Below are 22,723 nucleotides of genomic sequence, written 5' to 3' on the forward strand. Positions count from 1 at the left end.
CAATTAGCACACTAACAGACACTGACAGCGGGCCCCGTAGCGGGTCAAAGCCCGAGTCAACGGGGGATTAGCTCCTATGTCGCTGACGTGTGGACCCCGCACGTCAGATTTGACCTGGACCTGGCTGTTGACTCGCTGACGTCATGTTGGCGTCAGGCTGACGCAGTTAAATCATTTTCTGGTTTTAAAATAATTCAGGAAATTCTAGAAAATTGTATAAACTTCTAAAAATCATAGAAATTCAACCGTAACTCCAAATTAAATAATTTATATATGAAAAATTATCAGAAAAATTCAAGGAATCCATCTGTACCATTTTCATGCATGTTAGAACAACTTATAGCTGCTGTATAGCACAAATCTATTAAATGGCATTTGAATAATCACATATGGAGTTTGAATTTGAATCTTGTATTCCAAACCAACTTCATTTAATCTGTTGCTAGTTGCATTAGCCCAAAACACATTCATTTTGCCATGTCATGATCATGCATCATATTGTGCATTGCATTGATTGTGTTCCTTTCTGTGTTGCCGGTATTTGTCCCCTCTCGATAGACGTGTACCGGCGATGTGATCGATGACACCGATGAAGAACTATATTATCTTCAGAAGTGCCAGGCAAGCAAAACCCCCTTGTTCATTCCGATACAATCCTACTCTCTCGCTCCTGCTCTCTTTTACTGCATTAGGACAACATCGATTCATCTGTTACTTGCTGCGGTAGCTGAACCCCTTTATCCTTTGCATGACCTGTCATTGCCACAGTAAATAGATGAAACCCACTAGCATGAGTAGGAGTTGTTTGAGCCCTGTTGTGCCTACTCATTCTTGCTTGTTTGTCATGCCTGCTACTGCTTAGAGTTGAGTCAGGTCTGATTCATCGGGGATGAATCAGAGGTGTGTGAACATGTCCTACTGTGTGTGAGCTAAGTGTGTGAACACGATTTGGTAAAGGTAGCGGTGAGAGGCCATGTAGGAGTACATGGTGGGTTGTCTCATTGAAGCCGTCCTTAGGAACTGAGTTCTGTGTTTGTGATCCATGATTCAGCTACTACCATACATTGGGCCCTGAAATATGACCCTGCTCGACTTCTTATTCACCCTCGTCCTCTGTCCAGGAGTTGCAAGTAGTTTCTGGTGTTTGTAGTATGCTGGAGGCCGTGGACAGTGCTGACCAGAGGGGTGGACTGTGATGCGGTAGGCACGTGGCACGGTGTACCGGATGCCCGTTTGGTATCTCGGGAACCCTGTTCACATCGTTTGGGGCTGTGAGCGAAACTCCGGCCGGATCTCCTCATGGATGGAACCCGAATAGGCGATAAACCTGGACTAGAGACTTGAGTGTTTAGGTAGGTCGTGGTCTACACCCACGTCGGCTTTCGCTTGAAGTCTGCCGAGCACATGTCGTGTGCAGACGCTAAGTGGTGGAAACATGTATGAAGAAGTACACCCCTGCAGGGTTAACATCATCTATTCGAATAGCCGTGTCCGCGGTAAAGGACTTCTGGGTTGCTTATATTAGTTCATAGACAAGTGAAAGTGGATACTCTAAAATACGCAAGATAAGCGTGAGTGCTATGGATGGCGTTCTTGTAGGGAGACGGGAGCGGATCCATAGTGGTGTATTGGTTGGTGAATATGTGGACTCGTGTGCGCCTCCTCAAAAGAGTTGCTTGCAGTCGTAGTTTAGGATAGCCACCGAGTCAAAGCTGGCTTGCTGCAGTTAAAATCCACCATCCCCTTTGTCGATAATGATGCATATGTAGTTAGTTCTGATGTAAGTCTTGCTGGGTACATTTGTACTCACGTTTGCCTATTTTATGTTTTTGTAGAGACTTCGGTCTCGCTAGTAGTACCGCGTGGACTTCAACGTTTAGCTTGTTACCTCAGCTATGATCTTGTGCCCTCGGCAGGATCTGGTAGATAGTCAGGCTTCTCAGCCTTTTTCATTTATAGATGTCTGTACTCAAACATGATAGCTTCCGCATGTGCTTTGACTTGTATGCTCTGATTGTTGGGTCATGAGACCCATGTTTGTAATATCTCGCTCCTCAGAGCCTATTGAATAAATACTTGAGTCATAGAGTCATGTTGTGATGCCATGTTGTATTTGCACATATCGAGCATATTGTGTGTATGTTATTGAAATGCTTGGTATGTGTGGGATCTGACTATCTAGTTGTTTATCTTTAGTAGCCTCTCTTACCGGGAAATGTCTCCTAGTGTTTCCACCGAGCCATGGTAGCTTGCTACTGCTCCGGAACACTTAGGCTGGCCGGCATGTGTCCTTCTTCGTTCCTGTGTCTGTCCCTTCGGGGAAATGTCACGCGATGAATACCGGAGTCCTGTTAGCCCGCTACAGCCCGGTTCACCGGAGTCCTGTTAGCCCAGTGCTACAGCCTGGATTCACTCGCTGATGACCGACACGTTCGATGCTGGGTCACGGATGCCTGTCCCTGTAAGTCTGTGCCACTTTGGGTTTACGACTAGCCATGTCAGCCCGGGATCCTTATCATATGGATGCTAGCGACACTATCATATACGTGTGCCAAAAGGCGCAAACGGTCCCGGGCAAAGATAAGGCGACACCCGTGGGAATACCGTGCGTGAGGCCGCAAAGTGATATGAGGTGTTACATGCTAGATCGATGTGGCACTGAGTCGGGGTCCTGACACTGCGCCCGTCCATTTTGACAATAAAATGGTAGGAATTAATGAAATATGTAGGTTAAATTGAAATGGAACAACATATACAAGTGTTAGTAGCGGAAGAGTTTAAGGTGTATATAATCTACAGAATAAAAACGGACCACTTCACGTGCATGTTTTATTTGTATTTGTATTTTTAGCAGTGTTAAAGATCTTCCTAACATACATGATGGATAATAAACCTTAACAATTATGTTCAAATTTTGGTGTTGATAGCCAGAAAAGAAATATTTGACAATCAACTCTTAAGCTGTAAAAAACTAGCTAGCATTAGAGAAGGTACCTCAATTCAAAACTATAGCTTTTATTGTGCAAATCATGTTAGCTTAAGAGAGTATTTTGTCTCAGATACTTTTTCATGGACACATTTGGCACTCATAAAATTATGAGTGTAGCTTGCAATGTGAAACAAACCAACACAAAATTGTATTGACTGCAATCCCATTATCCTTGCATCTGACGATCTATTTCAATATATATGATAGATATCATACTATTAAAAAGACACCAATGGATGCCATTGCATACAAAAATGATTAAATTGTCGTAGTTGTTGTATGGTACATTTATGAAAGCTACAGAAAAAGCAATGAGCTTGAAATATGTTAAAAACATAAACCCAAAGCATAATTATAATCCATGAAGATTGCGGAACATGCCAAAATATCTCATTACAAAATATTATCCATAATAATTAGAAAAATGATATGATGGCAAAAGGATTGAGTGAACACATATGACTGATATTTCACACCTCAAACAATAGACCCCTTCAAGAAACATGCCAAGTTACTAACACAGTTTCTATGCATTGCTGTTGAATGACAAGGGCAAAAGGTGGTACCTTATATGGGAGTGTGCCTTCAACATCTTCAACACGCTTATGTTGGAAAAAATGTTACGAAATATGATAGTAGCTGTAGGTATAATACCTTCCTCTTAGAATTCGTTGAATACAAACCTCATAACACAATGGACATGACCGCCCATTTTTTCAATGGACAACCTTCATGCAAGAGAGGAATATTAGTTTCCACATATTTACACATCTCAGTATCACATCTAACAGTATAGATAATTGCATTACAGTATATTATATATGAAAAGGAGACCACTCCACAACACAATGAGAAATGTGTGATAGCCCTACCCCTACACCCTCATGAGAAGTAATTTTAAAAACAATTAAAAATCTTAAAAAATCTGAATATGAACAGGGAAGTTTTCTTATGAAGAGCTTGCTAAGATAACATGTGAATGTGATATGTATCTCTTGAGCTTCCTGAGACAGTAGGCTATATATGCCTGAGCTGCAAATCAGTTTAGCATCCAAACTAACCTACAAAAAAGACGAGACAGGAAAGAGATCTTACATGTTATATCAGCGCACGCCATTATTATTGTGGGAAGTTTAAATGTGAATACAACATCAACATTAAAGGATAAAGTTAGCTTCCCGGGTGAGTGTTCTTGCAATGCTTGAGATCCCAATCACTTTAGCATCCGGACTAACCTGAAAAAAAGGGAAGACGGAAAAAAAAAGACCTCAAAAGAAGGGAAGCAGAAAATAGAGAGGCTACATATTAGTATAAGTACACACCACAGTTATGCAAGAAGTGTAAATATTTGTACGACGATGTGCAAGTTACAGGCTGATGATAAGAACATCAAGAAACATAATAATCAATGCCTTTTGGTTCAGCTTCACCTAACATCCAAAAGTTGCATAACAAGCTTCGTCAAAAGGGCCACCAAACTAAAACCAAATTATCATACAGTTTACTGCTGAATTATGCATTGAATTATCTCTGAATATTTATGTGCGGATCAAGCACAGAAATAACATGTAAATTTCTGATTGTAGAACTGTACAACTGCGTATATGGAGAAGGATTGGTAACTTGAAATTATAAAAGTAACACTAAAATGCTGGTAAGCACAAATCAAAAAGTAGTATTGTCATTGCGCTTGTACGGTAATCTGTTTTGGATTTCATAAAGTGAAAAGACATACATGCATGCTTGCTCCTCCATGTCCTCCTGCATGCTTTTCCTCACACATCTAGGGGAAGACAGGGCTATAGTCAATGTAGTGCGGAAGCACAGTGGTTGGATGATATAAAGCAACCACCACTGCCTCGGTTAGGATTCTTGAGGCATGCTGCGAGAGAGAGGTGAAATGCAGAAGGAGAAAGGGGAGCAAGGCACAGTGGGTGTCATTTCAGTTGGTGGTGAAGGAGATCTTAGACTGGCGCACAGTGAAGTCATGATGAGATCCTCACGTGGAAGCCACTGCCATTGCCGTCACCTTATGCCCACCACCGAGAAGCCATCATCCCTGGAGAATAGGAACCTGCGGTCTAGTCGTGGCCATGTATGGGTGCAGCAGCAGGATTAACGGGGCGGCGTGCTGGGGGCAGTGAGGATTGGAGCAGGGCGGACACGTCGCTGAGTGGGCGGAGCGACTGCGGCGTTGCGGCATGGGTGGAGATGGGGATCCGGCCCGGTCAGCAGTTGCTATTGTCGGTTCTCTCTTTGCGGCGACGACCACAGCGGCGGCGCACCTAGGTCTGCTCTAGTGAAGGCCAAGAGGGGTCGGGCGCAGGAAGGGGAACGAAGTGGGTAGGGCTACGAGGACGCAGGGTAGAATCACGATCGTTCATTCGGCATCTGACGTTGTCCTGTGTCATTGAACGAGAAGCTTACGATTCGGCCACAGGAATAGATGCCCGAGGACGACCGGCCCAGTATCAGCCCATGCGGAGAAATGAGTGCCTTGGACGGCCAGAGATGACTGATATGCACGATCCAACGGTCTAAATCAGTGAGGGCATGAGAGAGCTCGGAAAGGGTTTAGTTTTACTGTCCTTAATTAGCATATGATCTTTATTTTTATTTCCTTTCTTTTTATTGCAGCAAGAAAGTAAAGAACGCAAAACTCAAACTAGACTTTATTATATCTCGCACACGATTACAAGGATTGATCACTACGCAAACTCACAAAAAGAAAGGATCGAACTAAACTTTTATTCATCTAATTGCAAAAGATAACCATTGATCGAACTAAGAAAATAAATGCAAAAGATAGTGGAGATCGATACGATACCGGGGCACCTCCCCCAAGCTTGGCGAAAGACAAGGGGAGTGCCCATACCCAATACTCAGTTTTCTTTTGGTGGTGATGAAGAATATGGTGGTGATGAAGTAGAAGCAGTCCGGTCTTTAAGGATCAAGAGGCTCTCCAATCTTCGGATGACTCTCCGCAGGGAAGAAATGTGCTCCATATGCAAAATATTTTCACGATTGAGATACTTATTTTGTATACGAACCGTATCAATGATCCTGAAGGCTACACTCTCAATGGGGGTAAGATGAGCATAGTAGGGTTCAAGGATATCTTCATCTTCCTCATCGGTGGGCAATGCTTGCTCGTCCACCGACACTTGATCTCCGCATGCCTCCTTGCTCTTGTCCTCCTTAGATGCTCCAATGGGGTCTTCTCTCTTTAGCTTGATCTTCATCAACCAAGCATCTTCTTCCATACGATCAAAGGGGGGAGAAGACATGATGCCAGGCTCAATAGATCTGACAGAAATAGCAAGAAAAGAAAACAGGAGATTTCTCCGTGATATGGAGGTTAACAGGTTCAGGAGGTATATATCGATTTTTATCTTGGGGAACAAGCAGAACCTAAGAAAAACGGAGATTGGAAAGTACAAGAGGTGGGCAAAACCCACCTGGGCGCACCAGGCAAGCCTCGCGTGCCCTGGTGTATCGTGCCCAAAAGGGTGACTTTCCTGGAAGTTTCTTATTTTCCTAATTTTCTAAATATTCCAAAACTGACAAAAAATATTTTTGCGGATTTTTCAGAGTCAGTTTACTTACCGTATCACGTACCTCCTTATTTTCACAATTCTGGAGTGTTCCGGAAGGACTCTTTTATGTGTTCTTCCAGTGTCAAAGTTTGGATAACATTGCTTTCTACATTAATGGGCATACCTGAGATATAGTGTTTTATTCGTTTCCCATCGACAACCATCGGGTTAGTCTCTTCGGCATTATTTATTTTGATAGCTCCAGACCGACAGACCTCCTCGATGACATATGGTCCTTCCCATTTGGAGAGGAGTTTTCCTACAAAGAATCAGAAACGAGAGTTGTAGAAAAGAACATTTTCACCTACTTTGAACTCACACTTTTGGATTCCTTTGTCATGCCATGTTTGAACTTTTTCTTTGAATAACTTAGCATTTTCATAAGCTTGGGTTCTCCATTCATCTAATGAGCTAATATCAAATAACCTCTTTTATCCAGCAAGTTTGAAATCATAATTGAGTTCTTTTATTGCCCAAAATGCTTTGTGTTCTAACTCAAGAGGTAAATGACAAGCTTTTCGATACACCATTTTATATGGAGACATATCCATAGGATTTTTGTATGTTGTTCTATAAGCCCAAAGTGCATCATCTAATTTCTTAGACCAATTCTTCCGGGACCTATTAACAGTCTTTTGTAAGATTAATTTTATTTCTCTATTGCTAAGTTCAACTTGACCACTAGACTGAGGATGATAAGGTGACGTAATTCTATGATTAACATCATACTTAGCAACCATCTTACGGAAAGCACCATGAATGAAGTGTGAACCACCATCAGTCATCAAATATCTAGGGACTCCAAACCTTGGGAAAATGACTTCCTTAAGCATTTTAATAGAGGTGTTGTGATCAGTACTACTGGTTGGAATAGCTTTGACCCATTTAGTAGCATAATCAACAACAACCAAAATATGTGTATACCCATTAGAGGAAGGAAAAGGTCCCATAAAGTCAAATCCCCAAACATCAAATGGTCCAACAGCAAGTGAATAGTTCATAGGCATTTCTTCACGCTTACCGATATTACCTATTCTTTGGCATTCATCACAAGATGAGACAAACTTATGGGCATCTTTGAAGAGAGTAGGCCAATAAAAACCAGATTGTAATACCTTATGAGCGGTTTGGTCTCCCGCATGATGTCCTCCATAAGCTTCGGAGAGACATTTCCATAGGATTTGTTCCTATTCATGCTCAGGTACACAATGTCTAATAATACCATCTACCCCTTATTTATAAAGATGTGGGCCATCCCAAAAGTAATGTCTTAAATCACAGAAGAATTTTTTTCTTTTATTAGTATGTGAAGCTAGGTGGTATGTATTTAGCAACAATATAATTAGCATAGTTAGCATACGAAGGTGTACTATGAGAAACATTCATTGTAGCTAGTTGTTCATCAGGGAATCTATCATTAATTGGTTGTGGGTCATCAAGAATATTTTCAAGTCTAGACAAGTTATCAGCCACGGGGTTCTCTGCTCCTTTCCTATCAGTAATATGCAAATGAAATTCTTGTAGCAGAAGAACCAACCTAATGAGTCTAGGTTCAGCATATTTCTTTTCCATAAGATATTTTATAGCAGCATGAGCTGTGTGAACAATTACTTTAGAATCAACAATGTAAGATCTGAATTTATCACAAGCAAACACCACTGCTAAGAATTCTTTTTCAGTAGTAGCATAGTTTCATTGAGCACTGTCTAGAGTTTTACCAGCATAATGAATAACATTTAGTTTCTTATCAACTCTTTTTCCTAGAACAGCACCAACAGCATAATCATTGGCATCACACATAATCTCTAAAGGCAAGTTCCAATCAGGTGGTTGAACAACATGTGCAGTGATTAAGGCTTTCTTTAGTGTTTCAAAGTCTTCCATGCAATCATCAGCAAATACAAAGGGAATATCCTTTTGCAAAAGATTAGTAAGAGGCCTAGAAATTTTAGAAAAGTCTTTGATAAACCTCCTATAGAAACCAACATGACCAAGGAAACTACGAATACCTTTGATAAATTTAGGACATGACATTTTCTCAATTGCATCAACCTTGACTTTGTCCACTTCAATGCCTCTTTCAGAAATTTTATGGCCCAAGACAATACCTTCATTAACCGTAAAGTGGCACTTCTCCCAATTCAAGACGAGATTTGTTTGTTCACATCTCTGCAAAACTCGATCAAGATTGCTTAAACAATCATCAAAATACTTCCCATAAACAGAAAAGTCATCCATGAAAACGTCAACAATCTTTTCCACAAAAAATAGAGAATATAGGAGTCATAAATCTTTGAAAGGTAGCAGGTGCATTACATAGACCGAAAGGCATGCGTCTATAAGAAAATGTTCCAAAACGACAAGTAAAAGTGGTATTTTCTTGATCATATTGTAAAACAGGTATTTGCGAAAAGCCAGAGTATCCATCATGGAAGCAAAAATGTGTGTTCCTAATCTTTCTAACATTTGATCGATAAAAGGCAGAGGGTAATGATCTTTTCTAGTAGATTTATTTAATTTTCTATAATCAATTACCATTCTATAGCCCGTAACAATTCTTTGTGGAATAAGCTCATTCTTATGATTAGGAACAACCGTAGTACCTCCCTTCTTAGGGACACAATGAATAAGACTTACCCATCTACTATAAGCTATAGGATAGATTATACCTGCTTCCAGAAGATTCAATATTTCCGTTCTTACTACTTCTTTCATTTTTGGGTTTAACCGACGTTGGTGATCAACAACGGGTTTAGCATCAGGTTCCACATTAATCTTGTGCTCCCACATATAGTAGGACTAATGCCCTTAAGATCATCAAGAGTATAACCAATAGCAGCTCTGTGCTTCCTTAGAACTTCCAATAATCTTTCTTTTTCATGTTCTGATAGGTTAGCAATAATAATAACATGATATATCTTATTTTCATCAAGATAAGCATATTTCAAAGTGTCTGGTAATTGTTTTAGTTCAAACACAAGATCACCTTTAGGTGGAGGAGGATCTTCTAGAGTTTCAATAGGCAGATTGTGTTTAAGCAGAGGTGGTTGTTGGAAAAAGATTCTATCTATTTCATTTCTTTCACGCATATGAAAATCATTTTCATGGTCTAGCAAATATTGTTCCAAAGGATCAATAGGAGGCACAACAATAGAAGAAAGACCAATAATTTCATCCTTACTAGGCAAATCTTTCTTATGAGGTTGTTTACTGAACTTGGAAAAAATTAAACTCATGAGATTCATCACCAAAGCTAACACCGACAGTTTGTTTCTCACAATGTATTTTAGCATTGACGGTGTTTAAGAAAGGTCTACCAAATATAATGGGACAAAAGTCATCTTGTGGGGTGCTAAGAACAAGAAAATCAGTCGGGTATTTTATCTTCCCACACAAGACTTCAACATCTCTAAGAATCCCAATTGGTGATATAGTATCTCTATTAGCAAGTGTAATAGTAACATCTATGTCTTCTATTTCAGCAGGTGCTATTTCATCTTCAATTTCTTCATATAAAGAGAAAGGAATAGTACTTAGACTAGCACCTAGGTCACATAACCCATGATAACAGTGATCTTCTATCTTAACTGAGACAATAGGCATGCCAACAACTGGTCTATGTTTATCTTTTCCTTCAGGTTTAGCAATTCTAGAAGCTTCACCACAGAAGTAAGTAACATGCCCATCAATATTCTCCACTAAGAAATCTTTAACCATAGCAACACTAGGTTCAACTTTGATTTGTTCAGATGGTTTTGGTGTTCTAACATAACTTTTGTTAACCGCAGTTGAAGCTTTAGCATGTTCCTTCATCCTAATAGGAAAAGGTGGTTTTTCAATATAAGCAGTGGGAACAACTGGATCAACAATGTAAATGATAGTTTCTTCTTTAGCTTTTACTGGTTCTTTAACTTCTTCTTAAATTGGTGGATGATATTTAAACCACTTCTCCTTAGGGAAATCAACATGAGTAGCAAAAGATTCACAAAAGGAAGCTACTATCTCAGAGTCAAGTCCATATTTAGTGCTAAACTTTTGAAAAGCATTGATATTCATAAAGGATTTAACACAATCAAACTTAGGTTCAATACCTTACTCTTTAGCTTCGTCGAGTTCCCAATCTTCAAAGTTGCGTTTAATTCTTTCTAAAAGATACCATCGGAATTCAATAGTCTTCTTCATAAAAGAACCGGTACAAGAAGTATCGATCATGGATTGATCATTACGAGAAAGCCGAGCATAAAAATTCGGAATAATAATTTCTCTCAAGAGCTCATGATTGAGGCATGAATATAACATTGACCTAAGCCTCCCCCAAGCTAGAGCGATACTTTCTCCTTTACGAGGCCAAAAATTATATATATAGTTCCGATCACGATGAACTAGATGCATAGGATAAAATTTCTGATGAAATTCCAATTTTGAACGGTTCCAGTTCCAAGATCCAATATCATCGCATAGCCTATACTATGTCAATGCTTTTCCCTTCAAAGATAAAGGGAGAACCTTTTTCTTAACTTCATCTCTGGGTAAACCTGCAAGCTTAAATAATCCACAAATTTCCACATATATCAAGTGCATATCAGGATGTTCGGTTCCATTTCCTGCATAAGGATTAGCTAGCAGTTGTAACATACCCAAAGGAATTTCATATTCAATATTTTCAGTAGGTGAAGTAGGTTGAGGGGTGACTAACTGTGGTTCCGGTTGAGGTGAAGATACCCCGAACAAACCCCTCAAAGGATTGTTTTCCATAGTAGCAACTGACTATAAATTACAACATGTAGTAGTAATGTTTCCTTACCAATTTCCACTTACCAAGAGCGCTTCACTCCCCGGCAACGGTGCCAGAAAATTGCCTTGATGACCCACAAGTGTATGGGTCAATTGTAGCCATTTTCGATAAGTAAGAGTGTCGAACCCAACGAGGAGCAGAAGGAAATGACAAGTGGTTTTCAGCAAGGTAATGTCTGCAAGTGCTAAAATTGTAAGTAGCGGAGTAGTTTGGTAGCAAGATAATTTGTAACAAGCAAGTAACAATAGTAGTAACAAAAGTGCAGCAAGGTAGCCCAAGACTTTTGAGGCAAATGACATGCCAAAATGGTTTCTTATGATAAGCAAAGTGTTCTTGAGGGTACACGGGAATTTCATCTAGTCACTTTCATCATGTTGGCTTAATTCATGTTCGGTACTTTGATAATTTGATATGTGGGTGCTTAGGTGCTGTTCTTACTTGAACAAACCTCCTACTTATGATTAACCCTCTCACAAGCATCCGCAACTACGAGAAAAGTATTAAGAATAAATTCTAACCATAGCATTAAACTTTCGGATCCAATCGGTCCCTTACGGAATAGCACATAAACTGGGGTTTAAGCTTCTGTCACTCTTGCAACCCACCTTCTAATAACTAATCCACAATGCATTCCCATAGGCTCAAATATGGTAAAGTGTCATGTAGTCGACATTCACATGACACCAATAAGAGAATGGCAACATACATACCATCAAAATATCGAACACATATCAAGTTCACATGATTACTTGCAACATGCTTTCTCTCATGTCCTCAAGAACGAAAGTAACTACTCACAATGATAAACATGCTCAAGATCAGAGGGGTATTGAATAGCATAATGGATCTGAACATATAATTTTCCACCAAATAAACTATATAGTAATCAACTACAAGATGTAATCAACACTACTAGTCACCCACGGGCACCAATCTATAGTTTTGTTGCAAAGATTGAACGCAAGAAATGAACTAGGGTTTGAGAGGATTTGGTGCTGTGAAGATGTTGATGAAGATAGCCCTCCCCAAGATGGGAGAATTGTTAGTGATGATGATGATGATGATTTCCCCCTCCGGGAGGGAAGTTCCCCCGGCAGAATCGCTCCATCGAAGGGCAAAAGTGCTCCTGCCCAAGTTTCACCTCAAGGCGGCGGCGCTTCGTCCTGAATGTCCTCCCGTTGTTTTTTCTAGGTCAAAATGACTTATATACCAGAAGATGGGCACCGGAGATGGGCCGAGGAGGGCAGCACCCACCAGGGCGCGCCTGGGCCTCCTGGCGCGCCTAGGTGGGTTGTGCCCGCCTGGTGGCCCTCCTCTGGTACTTATTTGCTCCAATATTTCTTAAATATTCCATAAAAAATCCTCGAGGAGTTTCAGCTCATTTGGAGTTGTGCAGAATAGGTAGCTTGACGTAGCTTTTTCAGGTCCAGATTTCCAGCTGCCAGAACTCTCCCCCTTGGTGCATACCTTGCATATTATGAGAGAAAAGGCATTAGAATTACTCCAAAAAGCATTATTATACAGTAGAACAACATAAATAACAGTAGGAAAAAATGATGCAAAATGGACGTATCAGTAGCATCCACGTGCCCCTTTTGAATGACCTGGAGTTGCGCTGGAAGAAATGCTTGCTTAGGCCACTCAGTGTGATACCTGCAGTATTGTCGAATACAGGTTTTAGTGTTCATAGTTGGCATTTTCATAATATCTTTGGCATGTTGCAGTCACTTGTTTCACTTTTTATTAATTGTTAAATTGTAATTGCTTCACTAGGTTAGCTTCTAAAAAGAAAAATAGAGCTATAAACAAAGGAATATGTTTGTGCAAGTAGACGGCCGATCGGTGTCTCACCTGGAAGTTTCTTAGGATGGGTGCAACATATGTCGTGCTCGCTGTCGATGGTTGGTATGAACAAATCTATGAGAGGGTGAGATCTCGCGCTGTTAGCACTCAGTTTGGCCTCAAGGTGCTCGATCAGCTCTTGATCCGTGGGATCGAACTTGGCGACAGCCGACAACACCGGCCAATCCTTCTTGGACTTGCATCGGTTAATTCTAGTTATATGGTACTCAATGTATGATCAATCGACTGTTTTAAGTGAATGATGACAGATTTTGATAGATAAGTGGTACTCCAAATCTGAAGTTCACAATACCCGAAAACGCCACCGGGACTCTTGTGTCACCTCACGCGGTAGCGTGTTGTCATGTCAATTCAATGTGATGACATGATGAATAATTTGACTGACGTATACTAGTACTACTACTGTACTGTACTTACTAGTCATATTTAGTGTCACATTTTAACTATAAGTTTAACTAACAAAATGTCAATGCATGTCACCGAAAATTATACCCTTGGAAACTTTGTTCAAATACGAATCAAATGATATAATTTTTTGTGACATGCATTATAATATTTAGTTAGTGAAATTTATGGTCAAAATTGGACACAAATTACGAAGGGGACAAATAAACCAGGAGGGAGGTAGTAGTACGAGTAGCGCAACATATGGTATAGAGGACTAGTACAAATTTAGAAATGGAGTGAGAAGTTACAAGGCTGTGCGATAGACTTTGTAGGCTACATGAGGAATACAAAATATAATTCCCATTGGACAACACTTTCACCAACAAGTACACACTTCAAGCCTAATTGATATATATATATATATATAGGATGGGTCTATTATGATAACATCCCTTAAGAGCTTATTCTGCTAACACCAACCCCTTATTCTGCTAACACCCCGACCGAAGTGAAAAAAAAAATAAACAGGTCAACCTGGCCACCCCCACTCCTCCCGCTTGTCTTGGTACCCACCCACCACCACACCACCTCTCTCCCTTCCCCACCACGACCGCAGCATGTCCTTCACCCACCCCCGCAACCCGTGTCAATCTCTTGCAGCCCCGCCCCACCCATGATCTCCCTCCACTCGCCGACGAGACACCCCTCCCCCGGCCACCTCTCAGCACGAGCCTGGGCTGGATCCAGGCCGCGGCCATCCCCCCGCGATGTCCCAGTCCCGGCGCCAGATCCAGGCCGCGACAGCCCCCCGAGACTCCCCACCGGCGAAGCCAGAGGAGGCGGCCTCCCGCGATGACCCGCTGCCACCTCCAGCCGGCACAGTTCGGGGCGACCACCACGCCAGCGACATGCTCCACACCGAGCTCGCATCTGGCACCATCGTGTTGCCCGTTTTGATGTTGTGGACCTGCAGTTCGGTCCGCGTGGGCGGGCGGTCCGGCCACCAGTCCGGCGGCTCCATCGGCGGTGTGGCTCGGTCGCACATGCAGTTCACCTCCACCCCCGCTGCTACCTCTCCCCGCCCTCGGTGACGTTCTTCAGTACCGCGATGGCCGGATCCACCCTCCCCCGCCCCGGCAACCTCCTGCTGTGTTCGCGACGACCGGATCAACACACCCGCTCCAGCGACCTCCTGCTGCATTGCGACGGTTGAATCCACACACACCGTTGCTGCCTTCTCGCTTCTCGCGGTTCCACAGCCACCTCCACGATGCTCCACCACTGAAACAACCTCCGGCGCGCTCCTCTCGCCGATGTCCACCGCTGGACCGAGCTCCTCCCACGCTCCGCCTGTTGTAGTTTGCTGGGCACATGATGCGGGTTGGCACGCCTGGCCGTGTAGTTGACGGCTCGTGCAGTTGATGCTGCTCCACTGCTTTTTTTAGTTCGTAAGGTTCCTAGTGCAATGCATCTCATGCAGTTCTAGCTGTGAGCTAGATTTGATACTACCCTGACACATTTCACATTTGGTGTGTTTTGTTTTCCTTCTTCCAGTTTTGCAGTGAACCTCCACGAGATGCATCGGCACTTGCAGTGCATTTCGCTGTCGCCTGCGGTTCACTACACTTGGCCTCCCAGCAGGGCAGCCTGCTTGTCCCTCGCTGGAGTAGCACGGTCATGGCGATGTAGTGCCCTACGATTCCGCCTGAAGTGCATTTTTTTTGAAAGTGCAATCATTTTTTGTAAAAAGAACATGTTTCATTACCCCTATGTATGAAGTGCAATTTCTTTCATGTGTTTGAAAGAATCAGTCAACTATATCAACACCTGCAGTGCGTTTGGTTTTCGGATGTGGTTCACTTTTGAGAGTGATGCCGTTCACTTGTGCCCAAAAATGGAAGTGCTAAAAATTTAACGCAACAACAGATAGTAACGAGGTTCACTTCGATATATGTCGTGGATCACTTGCCTCCTCTCTACGGTCCACTCTCGTTCACAAAAAAATTGGAAAAAAAAGACAACAAAAACTCGTGTGAGAAAAATTTAAGTTTGAGAAAAGAAATCATGAAGTTCGATTGATCGCTTGATGCAGTGCGGTTTGCCAACAGTGACACAAAATGAATGAAGTCCCCTTTTGACGACATTGCAGTGCGTTTTGACCTTGTTTGCGATTCACTCTCAAAAAATAAGAACGATGCACTCTTGTCATATAAAATAGTTAGAAAAAATGACAAATGAATCATGAAGTCCATTTGCCTCTCTGATGCAGTGCGGTATTCAGACTGAAGCAGTGCAGTTTTATGTCCGCTGCAGTGCGCCTCGTTGATTTTGGTGTCGTGAAAAACAGAGTATTCGCATTTCGGTAATTTGGAAACTGCTCTTAAACCATAATGAATTAGAGAGAGTGTTCTACATGAAAAAGTTGCGCCTCATCGATATCTTTCCAACGACGTATCATTTGCATCATTCTGATGAATGGTTTGAAATTTTTTACGAAAATACGTTCGCTATAACTCACTGGCAGCCGCACCGTTTTCAAAATTAATTTAAAACTGTGAGGAATCTGAAAACAAGTTCTACATATGAAAGTTGCGCCTTGTCCATAGCTTTCCAAGGACGTATTACACGCCTCTTTTTGACAAACGCAAAAACTAGAGTGAAAACTGTATCAAAAATTGAAAAAATTCAAAAAGACGTAATTCGCAATTTAGTAAATTTGAAACTGCTCTTAAACCATAATGAATTAGAAAAAAAATAATAGATATGAAAAACATGCGCCTCAACGATACCATTCCAATGGAGTATCATTTGCTTTATTGTGATGAGCGGTTTAGAAAAAATCAGGAAAATACGTCGCTGCCACTCATCGTTCGCCGCACCGTTTTTGAAACTGCTCTTAAACCGCAAGGAATCTCCAAAAGTGTTCAACATGGCGAGGTTGCTCCTAATCGATAGATTTCCAACGATATATTATACGCCTTGTTCCGATAAACGGTTAATAAACTAGAGCAAAAACAATACCAAAACAACACTATGCAGTTTTTTATGACACGAAGTTCACTAGTGTGTATTGCAGTGCCCTTGCTATAGAAAGTGCAGAGCTCTTACGTTGAGCATGCAGTGCGGAAGTGTTATCAGAATAACTATTCTGCTAATATTAGCAGAATAGACCGGTTGTGGGTCTACTGTGATAACACCCTTAAGACCCTTATTCTGCACACAAAAATATCTTATTCTGCTAACACCTCCCGACTCGCACCTACAGACAGAGGCAACGATCCATCGGTCACCCCCTACACACGCACGACTCCCGACCTCGATCCCCTCCACCTTCGCCCAACACACCCCCACCTAACTCACTACCTCCCATGGCCGGCGTGCCAGCAACCCTCTCCCACTGGTCGTCGCTGTGCCCTCACCCCTCTACCTTTCTCCGACCACCGCCCCTCGTGCTGCACCTTCCCCCAACCCCACGCCCCACCTTCTATGCCAGCCGCCACCCTCCTCTTTCTCTAGTGCCACCCACGGCAATGGCGAGATCCACCGCCACCGGGCCTCGGCACGGCCTCAACCACCGGATCCGGCCACCACGGCCCCCCGGCGCAGCCTCAACCACCGGATCCGGCCACCACCAGCCCACGACACGGCATTCAACCACCGGATTCCGGCTACCACCGGCCCCCGACGCGCCTTGAAACCACCGGAATTGGCCGCGACGGCCATGGGTGCGGCAACCAGCCCCCCATCTTCCCTTGGGCGGCTGTGAACTTCATCTCCATCACCGATGAGCCTCCCCTCTCCTCTGGCCGGATTCCAGCGATCTCCATCGTGCCATGGCCTGTCTCGCGCCGGATTCGGCCGCCGGGGCCACTGGATCCATGGCAAGTGGATCCCGTGCGTGCTAGATCCGGCTGTGGTGCGCCCCTCCACTCCATGCAGTTCTCTTCCCATGAGGCTCGCCGTTCTCGATCCCGAGATCCTGGGCTCCTCAATGACGACTCTGAAGCACAACCGTGGCCGAGGGCAATGGCAGCACCGCCGCCGGACGGCCGGAGTCCTGCTCCTCTCCTTGTTCTCGTCCTTGTTTGTGTTCAGGCGCGGCTATCAGTGTCGGCTGCTGCGGGCGTCACGTGCAGCTCGTCCAATGGGGTCGAGAAGTATGTCCCATGGGACAGCACAGTACTGTGTGGAATCCTAGTACTGGACTGGCTTGGTCTTTCAACGAGCTCCACCGGTCGTCCGCCGGCGGGATCCTCTGGTGAGCACTGCCCCTATTCCCCCTTTTATCTTCTCCCACCTCTCCTAATATTTTTTTGTTGCCGGAGCTGCGCCGACAAGGGCTCACTGTTGCTTCTCATTGCAGCTCACTGTTGTTCCCCACCTGATGTCGAGCAGTGCAGGTTGCTTCTCATTGTAGCTCGGTTGGGTCGCCGGTGCAGTACGCAGGCACGTGAGAGGATGACAGGCGCGTAGTTTGGTTTCGGTCGTGCTTCGCTTCGGTATGGATGCGCGCGTCATGCGTTTTACTCGACTACACATAGAAGGTTCTTGGACTCCGTTGGTGTGTAGTTTCGGCAGTGGCTCGTCATCTTGTCCCGTGCTTTGCAGCTGGTGCCACTGCGTGTGCATTTTAGTAGTTGGCCGCCCCGTGTAGTTTAGTTAATGTGTTTGTATCTACAAAGAAGGTTTTTGTTTTTGAGCACATACCATGCAGTTTGGAGCATGTGAACATCCAGTGCAGAATGGTGCATTTTGTTTTTGAGGAGTTTATGTATAAAAATTACAGGGACTTTATTTGAAAGTGTTCAGAAATTGCAGTTTGGAGCATCTGCACATGCAGTGCGACGCTGCTTTTGTGTTTGTGGAATTTTTTTGTATAAAGATTATAGGAACCCATTTGATTGCAGCGAAACATGGTATGTTCAGACATAAGCATGAAGTTTCAACCATGTGGACATGTAGTGCAAAAATGGTGTTTTTCGTGTTTGATGATTTTATGTATAAAAGTTATATGGACTCGTTTAAGAATTGTTTACCAAAGAAGTTCATTTTGAATTGTGTTGTGGCTCATTTCCCTCGACCATGTGGTTTGCTTCTTCGGACGTGTACAGCTCGCCAATGTGGAGACCAAAAACTCCAAACAGAAAAAAGAAAAGAAAGAAATGAAGTGCAAAGATGTGTTAAATGAAAAATGGTAGAGAAACGACAAACAAAGTAATGCCATTCACTTGACCATTTGATGGAGTGCAAAGATGTGTTAAATGAAAAATGGTAGAGAAACGACAAAAAAAGTAATGCCGTTCACTTGACCATTTGATGCTATGCGGTTTTCTAACTAAAGCAGTGCGGTTTTCTAACTGAAGGAGTGTGGTTGGGTGTTTGATGTTGTTCATATTGTAAGTGACCATTTGATGCAGTGCGGTTTTCTAACTGAAGCAGTGCGGTCGGATCTCCGATGTTGTTCATCTTGTAAAGGCAAAGAAAAAATGTTACTGAAACGACAAATAAAGTAATGCGGTTTACTTCTCCATGCATTTGGGGTTCACTTACGCCCGATGTGAAGTCCCGTTCACTTCCTCGCATGAGAAAAATTTACGTGTAAATAAAAGAAATCAAGCAGTTCGCTCGCCCATCTGATGGGGTGCGGCTTCCTGTCTGAAGCAGTGCGTTCTTCTGTCTGATGCAGTATACAAGTCGATTTGGGTGTCGTGAAAAACAGAGTTTCCGCATTTTGGTAAGATTGAAACTGCTCTTAAACCATAAGGAATTAGAGAGTGTGTTCTACATGAAAAAGTTGCGTCTCATTGGTATTTTTCCAACGGCGTATAACTCAAATCATTTCGACCAGCGGTTTGCAAAAATTTCGCGAAAAACGGCCACTGCCTCCCATCGTCAGCCGCACGATTTTCAAAATTAGCTAAAAATTGTAAGGAATCTAAAAAATATTCCAACATACGAAAGTTGCACCATGTCCGTAGCTTTCCAACGGCGTATCATACTCCTCGTTTTGGCAAACGGTTCAAAAACTGGAGCTAAAACAGTACCGAAAATTGAAAAAAATTCAGAAAAACGTAATTCCGCGATTTAGTAAATTTGAAACTGCTCTTAAACCGCAACGAATTAGAAAAAATAATATATATGAAAAAGATGCGCCTTGATGATATCTTTTCAACGGTGTATCATTTGCTTTATTCCGATGAGCGGTTTAGAAAAAATTGCGAAAATACGCTCGCTGCCACTCGTCGTTCACCGCACTGCTTTTAAACCGCTCTTAAACCGCGAGAAATCTCGAAAAGTGTTCAACATGGCGAAGTTGCACCTAATTCATAGCTTTTCAACGGTGTATTATACGCCTCGTTCCGATAAACGTTAAAAAATTAGAGCGAAAACAATACCAGAAAAACACTGCGTGCAGTTTTTTCCGACACGAAGTTCACTAGTGTGTATTGCAGTGCCCTTGCTACAGAAAGTGCAGTGCACTTGCGTTGAGCGTGCAGTGCGGAAGTGTTATCAGAATAACTATTCTGCTAATATTAGCAGAATAGACCGGCTTCTGCACAACACCTCCATCATCATTATCAGTACATCCTACGCAGGTGAGTTAGGATGCACTTGATCCCAGAAAGGTATCTATCCTTCAAACCAGAGGAGTGCTTGAAACTAACAATAATACATAATATCCAACAAAAGAGGGTCATGCTACAGTAGCAGGATACATGGTTGTTAGTAGTTGGGTAGGGCTATTCTTGTCTGGACCTGGATTCGTGGTGGTCAGTCTAGATATCAGCATGAATCAAGTTGTGCATATTTGCTGTTGGCATGAACCACATTGCTGCATGTCGGGTTTGCAAAAGCCTTCCATCACATGGAAGCTTGATGCCTTTCACACACTGAAGACTATCTGGCAACAAGCTGTGTCAACGAATCTTTGGATATGGTGATTCATGAAACCCATGGTATGATGTGTAAACACAGTTCCCCCTGGCGAATGGAAGTTGCACAACACGGTAATCATCACCGGTGATATGATCGATGATTGGTTGGATGATCGAATAATTGAGCCCAAGGAACATGGAGTGGTTGCCGAGGCTATAAACCCCCCTCCAGTTTAATACGCCTGGCCCAACAGAGCTAGGATCTTTCTCGAACACGAAGCAACCATAGCCATCACAGTCACGAACGCCCCAGGCATTGTACTGCATGTGGTTTGATGTAATGGTTTGGTCAATTCGGTATGTGCGAATGAGCATCAAATGACCGCCGTCAGCTGAACGAGCGATAAACCACCACCCATCGACTGGTATGATTCCAGGTCCTGGAATCATGAAGGCCGACGCATTTGCGTCTGCTACAACAAATCAAATTGGAGACCAAAAGGACAAAATATACAATCATGTTCAAAGTATGTGTGGAATTAAGATTATTATAATAGTGACATGTATCATAGATAGAGAATTGCAATGTCGTGGTCATAATCATACCCCAAGTTAAAAAATTAAGCCAATGGCTTTCATATTCTAGCAATATGTCATGGTTCAAACATCATGTAAAAATGAGATGAAAACAGCTATGACAGGGCCTACTCATATTCTACTATAGCAGTTACTACTATTCTCATATCAACTAGAAACAATAAGATGCGTGGTATTAAAATCTTGGAAATGAGAGTAACTTATAGCAATCATGAGGTTGTACTCATAATATCTATTCTAACAATTATTAGATGCAAATTGTTCTCATATCAACTTTAATAATAACATGTGTGGTCATAAAAATCGAGGAAATGAGAGGAACATATAGCAATGATGTGGTTTTAGACATACTACCTATTCTAAAATTCTAACAATCAATAGGCAGTCGTATTCATAAGGTAAAGATGAGATGAAATAGAACAATTACATGATGATAGATTCCACTAGTATAGGAAGCCAATCAATGCGTCGACCGCGTAAACGATGCCATCATGCACTATAGCATCAGACAGAAATGTAGGCTCAACAGGATTGATGTATGGCGAACAGATTCCAGATAGACTAATCCCATGTCGAACAAGGAAATGAGCTTGTAATCCATGTGGTCTTTTGATGGTGTGGGCACTTCATAGATTACAACCTTCAGCAAATAGAGGTCGCACCAAAAGCTCAACGTGTCTCATGCGTAGTAGGCAGGAGTGTCCAACGGGCTACGGGGCTCGATGGCGGCAGTATCCAATGATGGAAGGGTGATCTCTCGCTGGGTGTAGATATCCACGAGACGCCACGAACTATCGGACTGGTGGATGAGGACGATCCAGTTGGTCTTCATGCCCGCCCAGTAGTGGCCGCGCATGAAGGAGAGGGTGACGGGGAGTGGTAGCATGTCGAGGAGCACCACGACTACCTCCGTAGGATCGTCAAGTCGGTGTCTGGGCCACCTGCGAGGATCGGGCATCAGCAAGAAGGATGTCTTGAAAAGGGCCTGCCAGTTGCAGACAAGTAGATGGTACAAAGACACCGAGCATGCGGCCAGACGCACGTTGCTGAGCAGGTCCATACGATTATAGATCTGCTCCAAGAGAACATCAGGGAGGGAATCCCAATCGCGGTTGTGCGTGTCAGTCAGTTCTGCCATAGGGGTTTTTAGGGCGCTGTGTGATTGGGGTTTTCGGTGCCTGCGAGCAAGCAGAGAAGTGGATTCGGGCGGGCGAGTGAAGAAGATGGTGTGTGGCGCCGAGCAGTGAGCGGGGGGGGGGGCATATGATACACGCGAGCTACCAAGGAAGATGGCGCGGGCGGGCGAGCTATGAGCGGGGGGAAATGGTGTGCGGCCGATGATGAGGGAGAGAGGAGGAAGAAGAAGAGAGGAGGAAGAAGAGGGAACGACGAGGAAGAAAGTGCATTAAATCTCAATTCTACTAGTACTACTACTAGGATATACCATCCTTCGGAGTGTAAATAGTTAAACCGATGACATGTGGGTCTACCTCAAGAGGGCCCATATGTCAGCTAATGGAAAAGAGAGGTGCGTAGGCGTATTTGCGGAAGCGTGCTCCATTGGCAAACATGATGGCAGTACTGGGTGAGGTTGATTCATCTTATTAATTAAGTGTCCCAT

At 43.1% G+C, this 22,723-nt stretch overlaps 1 protein-coding gene across 1 annotated transcript; it reads left to right on the forward strand.

Annotated features, from left to right (window-relative positions):
* Nucleotides 1-16,941: 16,941 nt before the first annotated feature.
* On the forward strand, nucleotides 16,942-18,413 carry LOC119305074. Its single transcript, XM_037581694.1, has 2 exons — nucleotides 16,942-17,888; nucleotides 18,026-18,413. The coding sequence occupies exons 1-2, from the start codon at nucleotides 17,564-17,566 to the stop codon at nucleotides 18,082-18,084; spliced, it is 384 nt and encodes a 127-aa protein (XP_037437591.1). The 5' UTR covers nucleotides 16,942-17,563; the 3' UTR covers nucleotides 18,085-18,413.
* The last annotated feature ends 4,310 nt before the right edge of the window (nucleotides 18,414-22,723 follow it).

Source organism: Triticum dicoccoides, chromosome 5B (genome assembly GCF_002162155.2).
Source record: "Triticum dicoccoides isolate Atlit2015 ecotype Zavitan chromosome 5B, WEW_v2.0, whole genome shotgun sequence".
NCBI lineage: Eukaryota > Viridiplantae > Streptophyta > Magnoliopsida > Poales > Poaceae > Triticum > Triticum dicoccoides.

Coding starts and splice junctions, on each gene's coding strand:
- LOC119305074 (XM_037581694.1), top strand. CDS start 17,564: ATGCAGTTCTCTTCCCATGAGGCTCGCCGTTCTCGATCCCGAGATCCT. Junction 17,889..18,025: donor TCCGCCGGCGGGATCCTCTG/GTGAGCACTGCC, acceptor GATGTCGAGCAG/TGCAGGTTGCTTCTCATTGT.